Source organism: Osmerus eperlanus, chromosome 2 (genome assembly GCF_963692335.1).
Source record: "Osmerus eperlanus chromosome 2, fOsmEpe2.1, whole genome shotgun sequence".
NCBI classification, from domain to species: Eukaryota; Metazoa; Chordata; class Actinopteri; order Osmeriformes; family Osmeridae; genus Osmerus; species Osmerus eperlanus.
Window position 1 is genome coordinate 8,197,032 of NC_085019.1, and position 18,556 is coordinate 8,215,587.

General features: G+C 39.8%; 1 protein-coding gene across 1 annotated transcript in view; it reads left to right on the plus strand.

Moving 5' to 3' along the window:
* The window catches only part of hs3st4 (heparan sulfate (glucosamine) 3-O-sulfotransferase 4), a 53,853-nt gene extending 36,276 nt beyond the window's left edge, over positions 1 to 17,577 (plus strand). The window contains exon 2 of the mRNA XM_062450697.1: positions 14,753 to 17,577. Within this exon, the coding sequence (XP_062306681.1) occupies positions 14,753 to 15,407 (655 nt within the window). The 3' untranslated portion in view covers positions 15,408 to 17,577. The remainder of the gene's footprint in view (positions 1 to 14,752) is intronic.
* The last annotated feature ends 979 nt before the right edge of the window (positions 17,578 to 18,556 follow it).

Consider the following 18,556-nt stretch of genomic DNA (forward strand, 5'->3'; position numbering starts at 1 on the left):
ATGACATTGTTTGTTTCCGTCTCTCCATTTTCTCCAGAGTGCCAGCCTCTCTGAGCCAGCATCTCTTTGGCATCAATTCATCCAACACCCGGTGCATTTTTTATGGTGCAATCTGGGATTCTTTACATTTGGAGAAATAGTAACCCCCTTCCCCACGTTACTTAAGAAATGTGGTATCTTACAAGACAATCAGAAGTGAATTGTGTGCCAGAAAGAGTGTTGGAGGGAATACAGTGTCAGCAGGTCATTTTACATTGCAGTGGCAAGGCCCACAAAAGGTCATTGGTGGCATTCTTTATTTTTACAGTTTAGAAAGAGCATGTGTTGTAGGGCATGAAGGACAGCAATGAGCAGGGCAGATTGGGACTGGCACATTGGCCTCAAGGTTACTAGTTCACCCCCTAGCCACGACACATCCTCACTACAATTCCATAAAGGACTCGACTGAAAACCCAGTAATCTTTGACGCAGCAAAGGTTATGGCATTGATTCCAACTAACTGATGGTGTGTTACAGGTCTGTGGATCTCTTCACTCTGGTGTGAACTGCTCAGTAGTCAGACAGCCTCCTAGTCTGTGACAAACTAATTGCTATAAAATGGAAGTGGCCTGATAACCTGATGTCTCATATCAATTCCTGGCATATTTATCTTTAATTGGGTACAATGAATTTTTAGGCCCTGATCTGTACCATTTTTCCGATGACATTTAACTGCCTTGCCTGGAATTTTATTCACGGGCTAGCATATCAAGACAGCCATCAAAACACATGTACCCATGTGGGTAATAGCTTTTTTTTTTTGACTACTTCTTTGTGAAACCTTTATAAATGGCTGCACTCTGAGGAAATGGCAGTCATTTGCTACAGACATTAAGTAAGATAACATAGCATTGAGCATAAAATGATGAGAGCAAACCAATGACATTCTCATATACCAATAGGTCATCTGTAATCAGCAAAGTCTGTTCAAATGACAATGAAGTCTGCTATGTCTGCCTCGCTATCCCAGACACCACACCAAACTATGCTTTTATCTCAATACAATGAGTAACTGGGTTCAAGGTTAGCCTTTTTATTCTCATTATAGTGTTGCTCCTCTTAAAGGTTCACCTCTTGGCAGTTGTTGAACAGACAGAACATTTAATGGCCACTGATTATCCACCATTGGACCAAACAAATCACTTGTTTTTCCTCTCCATATGAAAGATGAAGTTAAATTAGGGTTAATTTGATCATGTTCATAAACAGTCCTTCAGAAATTGAATATCTGAAGGATGTAGATGTGGTTGATTCAGAATATGTCAGTGTAAGGTGAAAGATTCATGAATAGTGTGTTTCCAAAATTATGATAGTATACTTATATTCAGGAATCAATGAACTACTCAGTTGAATGGTAGGCCGTTTCACAACTGTCCTCTATCTCTTCTCTAAGTCAGCGGCTGCTTAGAATTGCCAGCCTGAACAACATTGACATGGCTTGACAGGTATCCAGAGGCTCCCATGCCTCTATTGCAGACAGCAGCGAGTCGGTCCCAGGGCCTTCAAACATAGCTCATTCCAGCAGGGATCCAGGGTGTCAGTAGAGGCGGCGGTGGCAGCACAGAGGGAATGTGTGAGAGTCCTGCAGCCGTGTGCCTCTCTGTCATCGTCAGGACCGGTGACAGGCAGACAGGAGCTGGAGCTTTCTGTGACTCAGCCTGCAGTGTCAGGAACCCAAAGGGGCCCTGTGCTGTGCTACCTCATATGGAAGGTGGGACAGGGGTAGAGAGGGTTTTGGGAGAGATTTGTATGGGATCTGCCCAATGATGAGCAAACTGCCTACGGCTTGTCTCTACTCTGTGCAACGTGTCAGATCAAAACATCCCTGAGGAAAAATGGTGGAGCATTGAGAGCTTTCACAGATGAAGGGGGAGTAACTCTACTTCTGTTTTTGGACCATCAGTGTTTCCTGAAACAAAGATTCAGCTGATGTTTTTCCTCTCTGTGCTTTCAACCAATGGATAACGAGCATGCATGTTTTCGATTAACACGTTTAAAACTGCTTGTTACGACGAGAGAGGTGCCAAAGTGTTTCAATCAAGGTTAATTTGAGGAAGGGGGACCTTATCTCAAGTAACAATTTCAAGTCCTTCAGGATTCCTTATTTGGTGAAATACAATAAACAAGGCTTTTCTTTCTCTGTCACCAAGTTTTTTTCTGGAACAAGTCTCACCTAACAAAAGATTCCCATGTCTGGTTTGGAGCACTTAAGCAGCATGAATAATTGCAGGTTGTGGTGGGATGGTGTGACAACAGCGTCACCAGACTGTGTGGGAGCCGGTAGTGTTTTCTTGTCACAAGCTGCACATTAGAGCTGCATTTGCCTTCATAGCTGTCCGATTGGGGCTGGAGCCATATCTTTTCAATAATGAAAGCCAGCCTCAGACCTCCCATTGTGACTGCATCACACTGGCCTAGAACTGTCTTTAAGCGCAACAGCAAGATCTTTGTTTATCTCTGTATTCAATGTTGTTTACAGATCAACGCGAGGGAATAGAACAATAGAGTGTTTGATAGATGTTGTCGATTTCAGTAAGGCACTTTCAATTCAAAAAAATTATATTTTGTTTAATGTGAAATGTTGAGGCTAATCTCAAGTATTCAACCTTGACTCAGAGGTAGAAATGCAATATGCCTGGGATGTCAGCATAATTTTTTCAGATATAATTAACAGTTAATGGGAGGAAATAAACATTTGTACTGCTCACTGCCTGTGTGAAGCAAAAGTGAAAGTCATGAACTGAACCGCACTGCCCACCAAAGCCATGTGCGTTCAGACAACTGCACCCCACAACTGCTATTAAATGAAATGAGTGAAATGAAATGAGTTCCTGAAAGCATGTGCAAAGCGCTAAAACTTTTTCGCACTGAAATGTGGAGTTAGACCGACGAACAGTTTTTCTTCCGTTTTCAGATCAGGTTTTAATGGGTGGAGTCAAAAAATGCCCTATCTACGTCATTTCGCCCCATCTACGTCAGATCACTGAATGGCTCCTCCTGCTGTACTGTTATTGTAGCTTACATCAGCTAGCTAGCTAGCTTCAGGATGTCTCCCACCATCCGCAACTGCCTCTTCCCTGGATGCAAGAACTCCAGCTGCGCTGCAACGCCATTTACTGTAAGTTCCCTGTTGATAATGAAAGGAAAAATAGGTGGATAGATGTTGTGAAGAGCCACGCTCATGGAAAGCTTCGGATAAACTCCAACAGCCGCCTCTGCGCCACTGACCATTTCATGGCGGACAGTTTTAACATGGACCAGACACAGACGGGGTTCACCAACACACGGCTTCTCTTGCAGCGCGGAGCCATACCGAGCATCGCCCCCCCGGCCGTTCATCCTCCGGTCGCACCTGGACCATCCACCGCCGCCAGCAGTTCATCACTCAGTTCTGTATGCTTGTTATAATTATACTAGATAACTTTTCCAGAGGTATCTCTGCTATAATTTGTGCAAACCGCTAACTTGATATTAGGCTACTCGGTGTAGAATGATGGTATTTTGGTGAAATGGTAGCTAATGTGTGAGAAGTAGCCTAGTTGGAGAGCTCACTGTCTGCTGTCTCTGGTGTCCATTTTTACTGTTACAGCTCAGGGGAACATTTCATTTATATGCATCTGTATGTTTCACTCATTGAACAAATAAATTCTAATTCTATACGGTTTTGTTCGGCTTGACATAGCGTCCATTATCTGGGTCGGAGGCACTAGGCAGCGAGGGGCGGAGCTTCAGCTCCTTCAGGCGACACGCCCCCCCAGTCTCAAGAAGAGAAGACTGCTGATTTTTTCACGATTTCAAAGCCTAATTTAACATACTTGTCTGTGTTATTTTTTCATTCTAATTTGGATGGGTAGTTAATAACACATTATTCTGTGGTGTGGCGAACTTAAAACTCATTTCCAGGTCCACTTTACAGGATCTTTAACATAATTTGTCTGTGTTACTGACTGAAAAATATACAGTATGTACATTTTATATTTTATCATGTAATTATATACCATCAAGCCATTTTGCTTGTTTGAATACGAATATACTAATTTGCGGTTCACATTTGTCAAAGGTGTACTGAAACAGTTTATCACTCATTATATAATTAGTAATTAAGTAGATTTGTGTCTGAATATGAGGTAGGAAACTATACTTTGGCATCAGTTATGCAGAATATGAAACAGATGTTGGTGATGTCATATTAATACAAGTACAGAAGAATATTTCTGTTGTGGATAGGTGTAGGTCAGTATAAATAGTCAAACTAGGTTCTTCAAGTGAACAATGCATTCTTTCCTGAATGAGGTATCCAGCCCCACAAAGCTGCAGCCTGCAGCTAGAGTTCAAGGACGGGTCAGCCTACTTCTTCTGTACAGTCTAATGGCTGTTAGACTTCTCTGTATATCCTGGATAATAAATCTGAGATGAGTTGAGTGGTTAATGACATAATACAGATGGATGCAAATAACTGTGGTGCTAATGGAGATACTGACATTGATGAAGTTAATGACGGAGTTCACTGTTTAATGGGTGGTTGAATTCTATCAGAAGGTCAAATATAATAGTGTTAAAATGGAGAGTTAACACAAGCTGTAGTAAATGTAAGTTAAACCTTCTCATCCCCTCCCCCCTCATTAGTTAGACATTTCCCTTTGAGAAGATTTCTTGTGTGAAACAAGACACAAAAGATCCTGTGTAGTTTGTTGCGTCGAACCACCTGTTCACATGAGCTTAATGGAATGTTTGTGAAAAAATTGGACAAAACACATTTTATGACAACAAATGTCAATACACCACTCTGATTAATTAATTCCTTTTAACACTTACCCTTTTGTCACAACAAGTTCTTTAAAGAACCATCAGAGACAGATAAGACATTTTCACAGTCAGAGATGCATTGTGCTGAGCTATCCATGAACTTCACTGGAATACAATTCTATTCTTACAAACCGACTGTTGAACCGCAAGGCTTTGGGAGACAATGTACCACACTCCCGGAAACAGGCTTATTACAAAATACTGGAAGGAAAACATGGTCTCTGAGTGTTTATGATCTATTTATATCCCTGTGTGTTTTCAGGCTTTCCTGGGATGTTTGGTCCTTTTGTAGCATTCCCTCTTAACATAATGGTGATGATTAAACCTCTGGCGGCAGTGACTTTCTTCAGTGAGCAGATGATAGCGGCGATGGACAGGTTTAAAGTATTAAAGATAAAGGCAATGCATGCTGTGTACAAACGTACACTGTGTTCTTTTGGTTTCTTGCTCGGAGCAGGGAAAATGACTCATTTGATGAGTTTTAATGATGTGGTTTCTGTTTGGATGCGGCAGCGTACAATTACTCCATACTTACTGAACACTGCACTACCAATGCATGCATTCACTATGACATACATGGCACATAAAACCACAAACCATTGTTTTTGCAAAACTATTGATTTGAAATAAACAATCATTTTACAATCTTTAGATGTTTGATGTTGCATTGGATGACTGTGTTTGACTGAAAGGCATCAAACAAAAGACACTAACCGCTGTCAAGGAATTATAAAGTAGGTCAGGAGGAAGTTGTCCAAGGGTCGAGTGTTAAGTAGAACTGGTGAAGCGACAATGAAACAGAGGAGCAAAGTGGTAATATCACAAGGAATACATCTGCATACATTACAGGAGTCTGCCTCCGTGAAAATCATGCCAAAGGCCATCATTTCATTAACACACAAGGTTACTGCCTCCATATTCGTCTCATCAACGTTTATGCTAAAACATTTCTTCAAATATTTAAGAGAAATATTTGCAAATATCTCAAGTGTTGGTTAGAGTAGACAGCACTGATAGTACAGTGAGTAGTTGTGTTAAGATGTTGTGTTGTAATCTTAGGGCACAGTTAAGGTGATGTTGCATTTCACCTCAAGTCCATTCAAGGCCCTGTCTAACACTTTCCGTAACTTTAAACCAATAAATACCAGTAAAATACGCAACAACACCATACAATATTCATAGACTCTTGGATGAAGAATGGCTTTCAAAAGAAAGGAATTTAGGCCAGCCAAAAAAGTAAATCTAATGTTGCTGAGAAAAGTAAACAAGCAAACTTTTATAAATTCATATTTGCTAACAGAAAACATTCTTCAGCATCATTAATGTATGAGTTCCGTTCAGTCTATCAAGCACAAACTGTCATAAAAAAGTAAACTAACTATTCAGCTTTATTTGAAATGTTTTCTACTCAACTAAGTTGCTGTTGAAGAATCAATTATAACTATATATAAGTATTCAATCAGTAAGAGGGGACAAAATTGGGGCAGCCAGGCCATCTCAAGGGTGAATAGTCAGCCATCTTTTACTACAGTATTTGTTCTCAACCTTCCTGGAGTGGAGGACTGCCTCTTTGTAGCAAACTTGAGCTGCTTTGGCAACAAAACTCTGCAGCATACCTTCCAGGCCTGGTCACTCCATCACTATTCCCTGAAATATCTCAGCTGGTTCAGGCACAGAGCCAGAGATATGCACTCCTGATTCTAGCTAATGAGGCACAGAACTGCACATAGGAAAGTCCCATGTTGATGCAGTATAGATATGTAAAATGTATTTCCTTGTATTTATCCAGGATTACATGAGAGTGCCATTGAATGGATTAGAACATACCTTTGTGCAGCAGGCCACCTCAATGTGCTATATCACTGCAACACTAAACCAAGTGAAATGTCTTCTGTTTACATTTTTGAGGCGATGTCTGCAGTGTTGCTTTGCAGGCTAATTTTTCAGCCCTCTCTGCCTGCTAAATTAAGGTTTTTCAAGGTTGGGTGTTCAGCCGGGGATTGAAGGACAGGATCCTCCATCAGTGTCTTGAGATGTATCTTATTTCCAGTTAGGAAATGCACTGTGATACTGGAGCGCTCTTTCATCCCACAGAATCATCTTTCACTTGGCTTACTTTGCTTTACTTTCGTCCCTTCCTTTAACACCATCATTATTTATGAAAATAAATGAAATTAAAAGTAATTTGAGTCAATTCTTTTGATAGTTAATAATAATACACATAATAATAGTACTGCAGTACTCAGTTGAACTCAGGAATGGACAGCAGCGGCTGCAGTAAACCAGTTAGCCTCAGTGTGAGCCCAGCAACAATCTGGCAGAGATTTAACTCAGCGCCTCATATTTCTCCATAACCTTGGTGAGATTTGATGTTAAATAGGTTATTTCAGCTTTGGTCTGAGACACAGTTTATACTTAGCACTGTCTTAACCCTGGGTTCACAGCCATTTGTCAAAGTAGACACAGTTTATTATGAGTCAGTAAAGTTCCTCAACATTTTTTTTCTTATTTCCGTCTTGTTCAGCAAGGAGATTTCGAGTTTTGCAGAGAAGAAGATTTGTCACTGATCTTGCAGATACTCCTGAAAGAGAGCAATATTTGAGATTACAGCAACAAGAGGAAAAACCCCTCTGCGGATGAGGCTTTAATATTTGGGTTTTATTTCGTACATAAACGTTTGACACGTTCCCCTTTAAACTCTCCCTTTGGCAGCAGGGATTACACAAATTAATCTGTATATCTGTAAAACATTATCCTGCATTTGTGATGTGTGTTTATGGTGGAATCACTCACAGTGTCAGACTACCTCTGCTGGGGAGATTAAGGATATGTACAGTGCTTTAATGGAAGTGCTTAAACAAGCTGCTCATTGGCCCAAAAGCCTCCAAGGGCTGCACTGAGATCCATTCCAGGATTACACACATAATGTCTCCCAATCTTTAGCATGGCAAGACTGCAAGCATTTCAATGACTTGGAATAGCCATTTCACAGCCGACATGCTGTCAGTCCTTTTTCCCAAGATAAAGAGTGTGCTGAGTTGGTGGAGCACATCACCTCAAAAACATTTTGCGTTAGAGGTCGTGCAGCATTTGAAAATGTATATGGAGAACGTTTGTCTGGAATTATCTCCATGATATGGTTGCTTGTGGCTTACTTCAGGGCAGTGAAAGTAGATTGCACATAGCATGCTTTGATCCTGAGAACCATAAAATATACATGAACATAGAAACTAGACACAACTGTGCTGGTGTTATGTGAACCCTGTCCAGCATAAAGAGAGACATTAAATGGAGTGGTCTGGTGGTAGCCATTTCTCTCTTGAGTTTTCTATTTTGACAGTGCTGTTAACCTCTATGCCCTGATGTTGTACAGAAAGGGTCCTTCCCTCAGAGCACACTGTCTCTGATGTGTGTTCACACTTTTTTGTAGTTACGGAATCTCTGCTTGAGATTCTTTGAGGTGACCTTTGAGATAAGGGTTCTGTCGCATTCTTTAGTTTGACCTGGTTTAAGTTAACCAAACTATATAAAATGAACTTTGTGTCCTTGGGCAAAGCACTTCACCCTATTTGCCTCTGGGGAATGTCCCTGTACTTACTGTAAGTCGCTCTGGATAAGAACATCTACTAAATGTAAATTTATTACTTTTGTAGGATTTTTACATTAACAGCTGCAGATTTGTATTATATGTGTGGTTTACTACGTTTGTAGGATGTTGTTACGTTTGCTGGTCTAATATGCATCCTCTACCTGTACTTGTAATAGGTCTATGCCGCAGTAATAAACAGGCTTGGAGATCAACTTGTCTACAGTCTAGTCTTCTTACCATAGAGGAATGGGAAGACCATTGATCAGACAAACAACTGTCCAAGCTTAGAAAATCAAAAGTCTGTAAAACTGTCTGTTTGTTGTCATTATTATAATGTTCAAGTTCAAGTCTTTTATTGTCAGTTGCACAGAACAACACAAGGTCAGACTGGGCACTGAAATTGTTAGGACAAGAAAACGCAAAGCAACCTGGCATAACACGTGTGCATTGTGTGTTGCAATGAAACGCATTCAAGGTGCTCCAAACATGATACAGTAAACAGTAAAATACCAGGCTTTTGTGCCAAAACAATGTAATAGATACATAATAGGTTCTGCTGCCAAACCCAGGTGTACCATTTTCTAGTGTTTGCTGTCTGCTTGAATTGAGCAATCTCAGGCAGCTAAAGCACAATTTGGATTAGTAAAGGTTCTACTGATAGGTCAGCTTAGCCCTTAATGGAGCAGCTTAGGGCTCTCTGTACATGATTATAGCATTCTTAGCAGCCTGCTTCCTTGCAGCCTCATGCTACCAAATAGATGTCAGTGTAATCATGATGCCTTGATTTTCTTTAAACCTTTTTCTGGTATGCTCCTTTTTAACACTAAGTGAGAAAAGTCCATACATTTAGTAACTTTATAAATAATTAATCAATAAAAATACATAGTTTATGTGGTAGAGAAATAGCCATGGTAGTGATTTTTACCTGACAGTGCTGACTTGTTTTATTGAGCGTGGTCTTAGTGCAGTTTTAGGAATCCAGTATCTCATTTTCTAACCAAGGTCACTATGCACACCAGGAAACCTTTCAGACAGGTTATGGTTGTCTAAGGAGGTTTGTAGTATATACATATTGCTTGTTTTGCAAGCAACATGGCATTGTATCGCAATATGTATATTTGGTGGCTTGTCATTCAGAGCTATTCTATAAACCGATCCAGCTTTTTCACTTTAAATATCAATTTACGTTATACAAACTGTAAAATAAATTGAGTCAAAATCATTTATAACTATGGGGAAACAATGTAATGGTGGGTTTGCACTACTTTATTGGTGCGTTTACATTCAAAGCAATACTTTTGGTATGACCTTTCATCAACCTTCCCACTAAAGTAATAAAACAATTCCAATCCAAACAAGTTTGGTCAGAATTAGAAGGGTGTTCTATCAATGTCATTACCATATTATGTACTATTCCATACAACCAATAAGATAGAGATGTGACCCAGCTAAATATGAAATGTGTGTGCCCCAGAAACTGTACAGTACAGTAATGTGGATATCATTATGGTAACTGGTCAGTGTCATCTGTGATGAGTCACATGCCACTTGTTCCCGAGTTGGGCAAGAACCATATGGGCTGTCTGATGTGAAAGGGATTTATTTAATGTATTTCATGCCCACAAGTTTATCCATGCACTAATAGGTGTATTTTACTCTTATCACTTAAGCAGAGGCTGTAACAGGACAGGTGTTGAGTTTCATCCATGGTCAACTGCTGCAGCATCTTCTCAGTGGCTGGATGAGTGCTCAAGCTGTGCGTGTGTGTGTCCCCCCCCTTTCAAGCTAGAGAAGAAATCTATCAAGTTCAATCTGTCATATTAATCGGTTCTGCTTAACTGAACCAGATCCACAAAATGTCCTTGATGTAAATTTTAGCCTTTGCCTCTGACGCGTTCAGGTGTGACTACCAATTACTGTTTAGGGTTTATTTCATGCATCTAAAGTCTCACCAGTGTTTCAGGTAGGTACATAATGACATTGAAAGATAACTGAAGAGAGCGGTCATTTTTACTTGTCTCTTTTCTGCTGCTCTAGAGTAGAATGCAACACGTCATGTCTGCTTGTTTCTGTAATTGCAACACCAATCATAGAATATTGAGGGCTATTGTAAGCAAATTGTATGTGTGTAGCCTGAAGTGCTCTCATCAGCACAACAAAACATACATAACAAACAGAAGCGAGGACTGATACAGAACAACATCAATATTCAAATGAGTGGCAGGTTGCTGTTGTTGTCCTGTGTATTTAAGAGCTGATGAACAGTAATGTAGGAATATTGGATTTGCTAAGGGTACTAGATTAAATAGGATACTTTCTATTTCAGTCTGGGCAAATGTTTTGAAATGTTCATGAAAACAGTGACACAAAATTTAACTCAAAGTCACAGATATCATCATTTTTGATAGGTAATCATCTCAGTGTCCACCTCTGACTGTAATCTCATTAACACACGGGCAAATGTAACGGCCAAAAAACACCATGATGGCCTAATCATGCAGTAAAATATGATATTCCTAGGATGGTACAGGCATTTTTTTCTTGCCTTTGTTTTATTTCATGATGTTATATGTCCAAAGGGCATGTGAACATTTCTTCAGATCTCAGCTCTGCAGTGTGGTGTTGTGGGTAGAGCAGTGTCTGGCTCCGCCACTGTTGGAAGTAGAACGGTCTTCAGGGGATCTCAGGAAGAGAGTGGGGAAAAGGGTTTTGATCAGCACCAGCTGTCAGTTCTTTATGTAACTGTTCCATTGAAGCACACAGTTTTGCAGGAGTATAATGGGTTTATTTACAGCAGAAAACTCCTGTGTTATGTTTTCAATCAACACACCATTCTATCCTGCCAGCCATTCAACAGTTACGTTTCGCTTGTTAGAAAAACGGTGTTAAATTCCTGAGCTTGACGATGGACATATGCCAGAAAACCACTGCTATAGGTGTTTGCTCCATGCTCCTGCTTCTCAGACAGATAATCCCTCACCCACTTAAAAAATATCTAGTTCCTTGTGTGTGGCAATACAAATATGTTTAATCCATGGTTTATGCCAACTGTAAGTTAGTTTATGTCCCTGAAATGTTTGAATGCATTTGACATGACATGGAGGAAGTGGAATAAAATGCAGCGAAAAAAACCCTGATCAGACCAATGAGAGATCTTATTATTCTGCCAGTGTTTACCAAGCGTCTCCGCAGAATTGCTCTCTTTGCTCGAAAAACAGCTTGGCCCCATTAATATCTGAGGATGCAAATTATTACAATCTTTCAACTCGTCATGGCTTGAAGTGCTTCCCTTCCACTGGTTTGACAGAACCTAATGAAAAAAGTCACAGAGAAAAATGTCTGATGTCATATCACATGAGTACATTCATTGAAGAACTATTTTGTTTCCAGACCTTTCGAGGAAATGACTATACTGTTAATTTACAGTATACAATTGTCTGATATGTTGAAAAGGTCCAGATCCAGACATAGCCTATAAATAGTGTGTTTATATTTTGTCTTTACATTGTACTGGGCAGCCCAGTTCTTCATTATGCTTATAAAACTGCAATCCCCATTGGTAGACCAAATTTTTGCTTGGAGGATTCAAACAACATTTTAGTTGCATAAGTTTAAAAGACTTGGTTAAAATGATCAGTTCTGCCATATTTTTTCCTGCATTAGAAATCATAGAGGCAATTAGATTGCTTTTAACTTCAAAGCACTCACAGAAATGCATTTGAAGGCTTGGGGACTAAGAGAGTACTAAGGCTCATAAGTACTGTTCATTACAACTATCTATTTTTCCACTAACAATGGCGTACCTCAGAACAGCATGTTTTAAATCCAACAAATCTTGTATCTTGTCAAATTATATGTTTGATAAAGCTACCTAATGCAGTGGATTAGTTTGATTTGAATCTAATTAGATCTTATATAGGTACAGTGTCACACAAATAGAACCAAACCAATATTTCAACCAAAACCAAATAGTTAATTTAGTTTTCCATTACTTAGTAGTACAGGATGCTTCTTTGTACACTGTACACAAGGTCTGTACAGGAAGTAAATGTATGAGACATATTCTGTGGTCGGATTCGGTAAACAGCAGATGGTAAGCAAGTTACCTTCAGCACTGTGCATTTTCTCTACCCTACAGTAGCTACCCACCTGAATGACCTGTGTGGAGCTGAACATCTGATGCAGAGAGGAATGGGAGTTATCTGCTGGCCTTGTTTACAGGGGTTCCACAAGACGGCAAGGCCAGAGGAGTCATCTGCCTCGCTGGGAAAATGAGCTTGTTTATAAGCATTGTGATTTTTGTTCCGCCCCTCCATCCTACTGACATTTTAGATGTACACGATCCATGACTGATTCATGCTTAATCAAACTGAGTTCGACCTCAATCAGAGAAGAAGGCATCGGTATTGTGCAATCTCCATATTTTTGTAATTAATCACATAATGAGTGGCATTGAGCCTGATGAGGACAATAGCTTGTTATGTTCCTGCCATATATAATAAAGGTTACCTTGAACATCATTTGTGTGAACTGTCAATGGGATTTTTTCTCCATAGAGGCCTGGCGACTTACACTCTTTGGCACCCCCTTACAGTTCTGTGTCGGATGTGCATTGCTAGGTTGTTTCAGGGTGATTCGTTGTGGTTGTGTGAGTTTTCTCGTTCTGTGTTTTTTCCCCTCATACTGTACACCATGATTGCACACCTTCATGCCATACATGCTTTACAGTTTACTTTAAAAAGCCAACAGCTGAAGACCTTGAAAGGAGAGAAAAATCTTTAGCCATTCATTACCACTCTGAGGAAATGTGGTACATTGATGGAGAATAATGAAAACGAATACTCCTTCCAGTCATTATTTTATCTGTAGATATGTTTTATATCCCATTACAGTCTTCAAAGCAGCTACAGTTCTATAGTGTCTTGAGCCAAACATAATCCAGGGGGAAATTACCCATCTGGAGTGCAATACTGATGCAGAGATGAAATTACCAGGCCACTTGTAAGACCTGAGCGCGAGTGTCCATGTGTGAATGAGTGCCGAGAGGTCGATATGTACATAACAGTTGATGTGTTTCACACAGTAAATTGGATTTTTTTTGCCGGAGAACAGTTAATTTAGAATGTGTCCAAGATGCAAATGATTGATGTGGCTGTATATCTTTATCACTGGAGATACGTGGGCCATTTAAACAGAGAGTTAAAAAATTAAGGCAATTGCTTTTCAGGATGAATACTGCATGATATACAGTATGTGGTAGTAGGGGGTTATTTCACCCTACTAAAAAATGTTGTCTGAACAATATTGACTCTGCTTTGAAATTATTATTTTCATGATGAGACTGTTAACCTTTATGAGTCGTTGTGGATGCTCTCAATCATAAATGATTTCCTAATATCATAAAATTCTTATGAAATATTTTTGGTTAACTAAATAAAGGCTGAACTATACAGTACCTTCATATAGAGTAAATGAATACGAAAAGTATTACATTAAATAGCATCTAAACAAATAAGAACACAAAGGATGGCAATTAAAAACCTTGTAAGCAGTAAATATTGATTTGCTTGAGGCAAGCACTATGCTTTATTATCCAGAGAAAAAAATTGAAACTGTAAGAACACATCTCCTTTGTACAAATAAATTACATTTGGATCTGCATTGATTCATCCCCTAACAGTCTCCGAGACAAAGTTGAGCATTATATTTGTGGCACTGGCAAATGATTTCCTTTCATCCCAGAGAAAGATCTCTCAAGGCAGGGGCATTTCTGTTCTACTACAAATTATCACAAAGAATCTCATAACTAATCACTGATTCCTTCAATGAACAGCCTCTAACCTTAAACATGAGGTGGAGGATAAGAAAAGTGTCTTCACACATTATGAGTATGTGCTAAGAAATATAACTCAGGCACAATGTGGAGCATACAGAATAAATGTATGACAAAACAATACCCAAGGCACCAGAGTATTAATGATATGCAGTGAACTCATTATTAAAGTTCCAAAACAGCTCCTGGAGTAACACAGATGGAGTCAATTAAGCAATGAGCATACTTGTGCGCCTTTTCATCTTCTTTCTTTTATCTCTTCCATATTACTCCACGGATGTAATTAGCTGTATGTTTCTCTGCGCAACTTAATGTCCAGTCATAATAACAGTTACATTCACTTGTAATTTCAAATAATTTACTACTTAATAAATTGACCAATGTTGCTGATACAGCGTCCTTGGTTATCTCATTTATGCTAGTTGTGAGGTGTTAGGTATTCATTGTACTGAGCTAACTGCTGCCTTTGGGGTTTGTGTTCACAGAGACCTGATGCCTTCAACACTGGAGGGACAGATCACAATGGAGAAGACACCAAGCTACTTTGTGACTAACCACGCCCCCAAGCGTATCCACTCGATGGCCAGGGACATCAAGCTCATTATAGTGGTCCGAAACCCAGTCACCAGAGCCATTTCAGACTACACACAGACTCTGTCCAAAAAACCTGAGATCCCTACCTTTGAGGTTCTGGCCTTCAAGAACCGGACGCTGGGACTGATAGATGCATCGTGGAGTGCATTGCGTATTGGGATCTATGCACTCCACTTGGAGAGCTGGATGCAGTACTTCCCTCTCTCCCAGATGCACTTTGTCAGTGGAGAAAGGCTTATTGTTGATCCTGCGGGCGAGATGGCCAAGGTGCAGGACTTTCTTGGACTCAAGAGGATTGTCACGGATAAGCACTTTTACTTCAACAAAACAAAGGGATTTCCTTGTCTAAAAAAGCCAGAAGACAGTAGTACCCCCAGGTGCCTGGGCAAGTCTAAAGGGAGAACTCACCCTAAAATTGACCCTGACGTTATTAGACGACTGCACAAGTTCTTCAAACCCTTTAACATGATGTTCTACCAAATGACTGGCCAAAACTTTGAATGGGAGCTTGAGGAGGGCAGTGACTCGAATGTCTCTCGGGACTAGCAGACTGCCGCTCGGCACAGCACACCACCAGCCTTCTCAATTAAACAACTAGTGTCCCCTTCATCCTTGGAGCGAGTGCTTGAGCACGTCAATCAATCATGGCTGTCTTTGCTAAGTGTGTGTATCCATAGCAAAAATGTACTGACATGCTTTTTTTTCTCCTCCAATACTAAGTCGTTGACGGTGGAAAACATTATTGTATATATTATACATAAAATATATTTATATTTGTGAAGAGGAGATGATTTTATTGCTTTTGTTTTCAAACATAGAGCTGATATATAAATCATGTTGACTATGGCGATGCATGCGATGAGTTAAGTGTCCTTACCTCCTGAGCCCTAAGGGCAAACTCCGCCTGTTTCTTCTCCCTTTACTTATCATTGCAGTTTGATGCCCTTGCACCCACTCACCAGCATACAGTGCATTCATTCACCTCAGGTGACTGAGGGCATGAAGCACTGTGCTGGATTTATTTAGACACTTTCCCATCCTATTGTAGAGAAATAAGGGGAGAAGTTATTGTCTCAACGTACAACAGTCTCTTGACATGCACCTATGTTCTATTTGAAGTTCTGTGTTTGTATTCAAAATGGACACAGCCCCTTTTGTCAATCTAAGTTTACCAAAGCATACCTTTAATTTCCCCAGAATCTATATGTTCTCTGCGGTCATAAATTACACAAACCTTTAACATAGGTGGGTAGATCATACTATTCAGTCGTGTTTTTCATAACTTGTCTTAATTTTGGAAAAAGCTTGCATTCCAATGAAGACTTCACCTGCCACTCAAATGGTTTTGGCATTCATTTAAATATGTCCCATAAATAACTAAGGATTACTGTGCATTCAGAGATGTTGGATCCTTCAGAAAAACCAAGATCACGGTTTGAAATATTAATTGATAAAAATACATTATTGCTTTATCTACAGTACTGCACAGAGGATAGGTATAGTGTACACTGATACTTTCTCTTTATCCCATTCAAGCCATTCAAGTGAACAGGGGTGGAGAACAACACTGGTGGATCAACAGAAGGGTGTTAGCAAACATCTGCTAATGCATTCTTCTGTCATCAAAGATAAAGTGGCTGTTAAGTCAGCCTGTCTGTGGAACATCCATGTCAATGTCAAAATGGGCTGCAGATTAACGCTTTATGCACAAGTTTACCCAGTAAACTGCGTAACCATTAAGACTGCATGTATCTAACGCGAATTAATATGTCAGTTAAGGAAAAATGCTTTTTAATGCAATTGGCATACATGGTACAAGAAATACAACAGGGTTTAAATGAATTTCTGCATAAATGTTACTTTACTTGTGCTTTACAACATGCTATAACAGGGGTCCATGGAACCATGCATTGCTTGCTGTGCTTCTGTCTGCTGTCTCTGGACTTTTCATCAATTGAGACAATCAATACAGTCAATGAGTCAATAAACACAGCCTTCTACACATCAGTGGTTTGCACAGCTATGATGCACTACAATTGTAACCCTCTATGTGTTCTGGCCATGCAAGGCTGGACTGGTTCACACTCTGCAAGCCTCTCTGTTACCCAGGAGAGGCCGACTCAGGCAGCTAGTTACACAAAGCGATTGATTCAATCAAGGTAAGCACTGTACTGCCCTTTGTAGCAGCGAGCCTGAACACTTACCTCTGAGTCTCACTATCAAACAGTCACACCTTCCACTTTGAGCCAGCTCACTGTTGCCAACCACCAGTTTCTCCCTCAGAAGGCTCCTTCCTAGGAACACACCTCAGATAAAACTCCTCACTGTTGACCTTTGGCAGCCTGGTTAACAGAATGGCGTGTATGTTTTTAAGCATATATAGTTTCTCCATTTATAGTAGTGAATGTTCCTTATTAACATAATACAGGCAAACATAATGATACTTTCAAAACGTGCAACATTTGTTTTAGAAACTAGAGGTGACCAACCTTTAATAAAAAAATCCTAATGACCACAATTAACAAATGGACCTGGTTAAATCTACAGTCCTCTAGAGTGAAGTATTTATCTTTTTACATGTTTATTCAGTCAGCCTGCTGAAACTGTTTTGCTTGTTTTGCATGAAAAAAAAACTCATATGCAAACATGCATATTTTTGCAACCCAATAGATAATTGTAAGCCATGCAATTATAATATAAATACCAATCACAATTCTATTGTAAGGAGGCACCTTAAAATTTCAGACCATTCAGGCTTTTTCACTGCTGTGTACCAATACCAATCATGATTTCCCACTGTAGGCTACATTATGTCACAAATAGAAGAACATGCTTAGAGTACAGTTAGATTTATTTTATACAAAACATGATATTCTTCTTTCTGTGCAATAAAATAATCATTTAGGCATCAAAGAACATATGCATAGGGGGATCATCCTGCCAAAGACTAATCTCTTGTTTCAATCTTTCATTAACAGATTTATGCACCTTTTCATTTGTACTTCTGGCTTGTTTTTAGGTGAGCGCTGATCTCAGTGGAGCAGTACTTTGATACAACCTGCAAGAGTTCCACAGCATGAAAGGCATGCTAAGCTGTCCTCCATGTGTGTCTCCCAGTGGGGTTCATGTGGTGGTGTGCGGTTCGATAGAGATATCGGCAAGCAAGAGAACAATACTCGGAGACGGCAGGTGGAGCCTCACCCCCTCATCCCCTTACTTATTCTGCTGTCATCATTTCATCCTGATGTTCAAAGCCTGGTTTGTCATTCGGGACCAGCCTAAAGAGACAAAACCATCATGTTGAATCTTGTGAAGGTCTCATGTTCAATTTACATCCAATGTCCAATCTCTGTCCGATAGGATGCATCTTTATGGGGATATAACTTGTGTACAGGAGTCCTCTAGCTACTGTCTGGGATGGACTGTGTTTGTCATGTGTCTTGTTTTGAGTTTAGGTCTTATTCTGGGTCTCAAGACTTATGCCTGAAAGAAAATGCCAATCCCACTCTTATCTTTTACCCAATAATCAGTTTAACAGCTCTAGATTTAGGAGGGAAGTTAACCATGTTTCCTTACTGGTCAAAAAGAGGAACCTAGCACCAAGTTAAAGGCAGGTTAGGTAATGTTGTTGAGAAGCACTTTTTGTCATATTTTCTGGATAAACTTCACATCCTGATAGCAATCAATAAATCTAA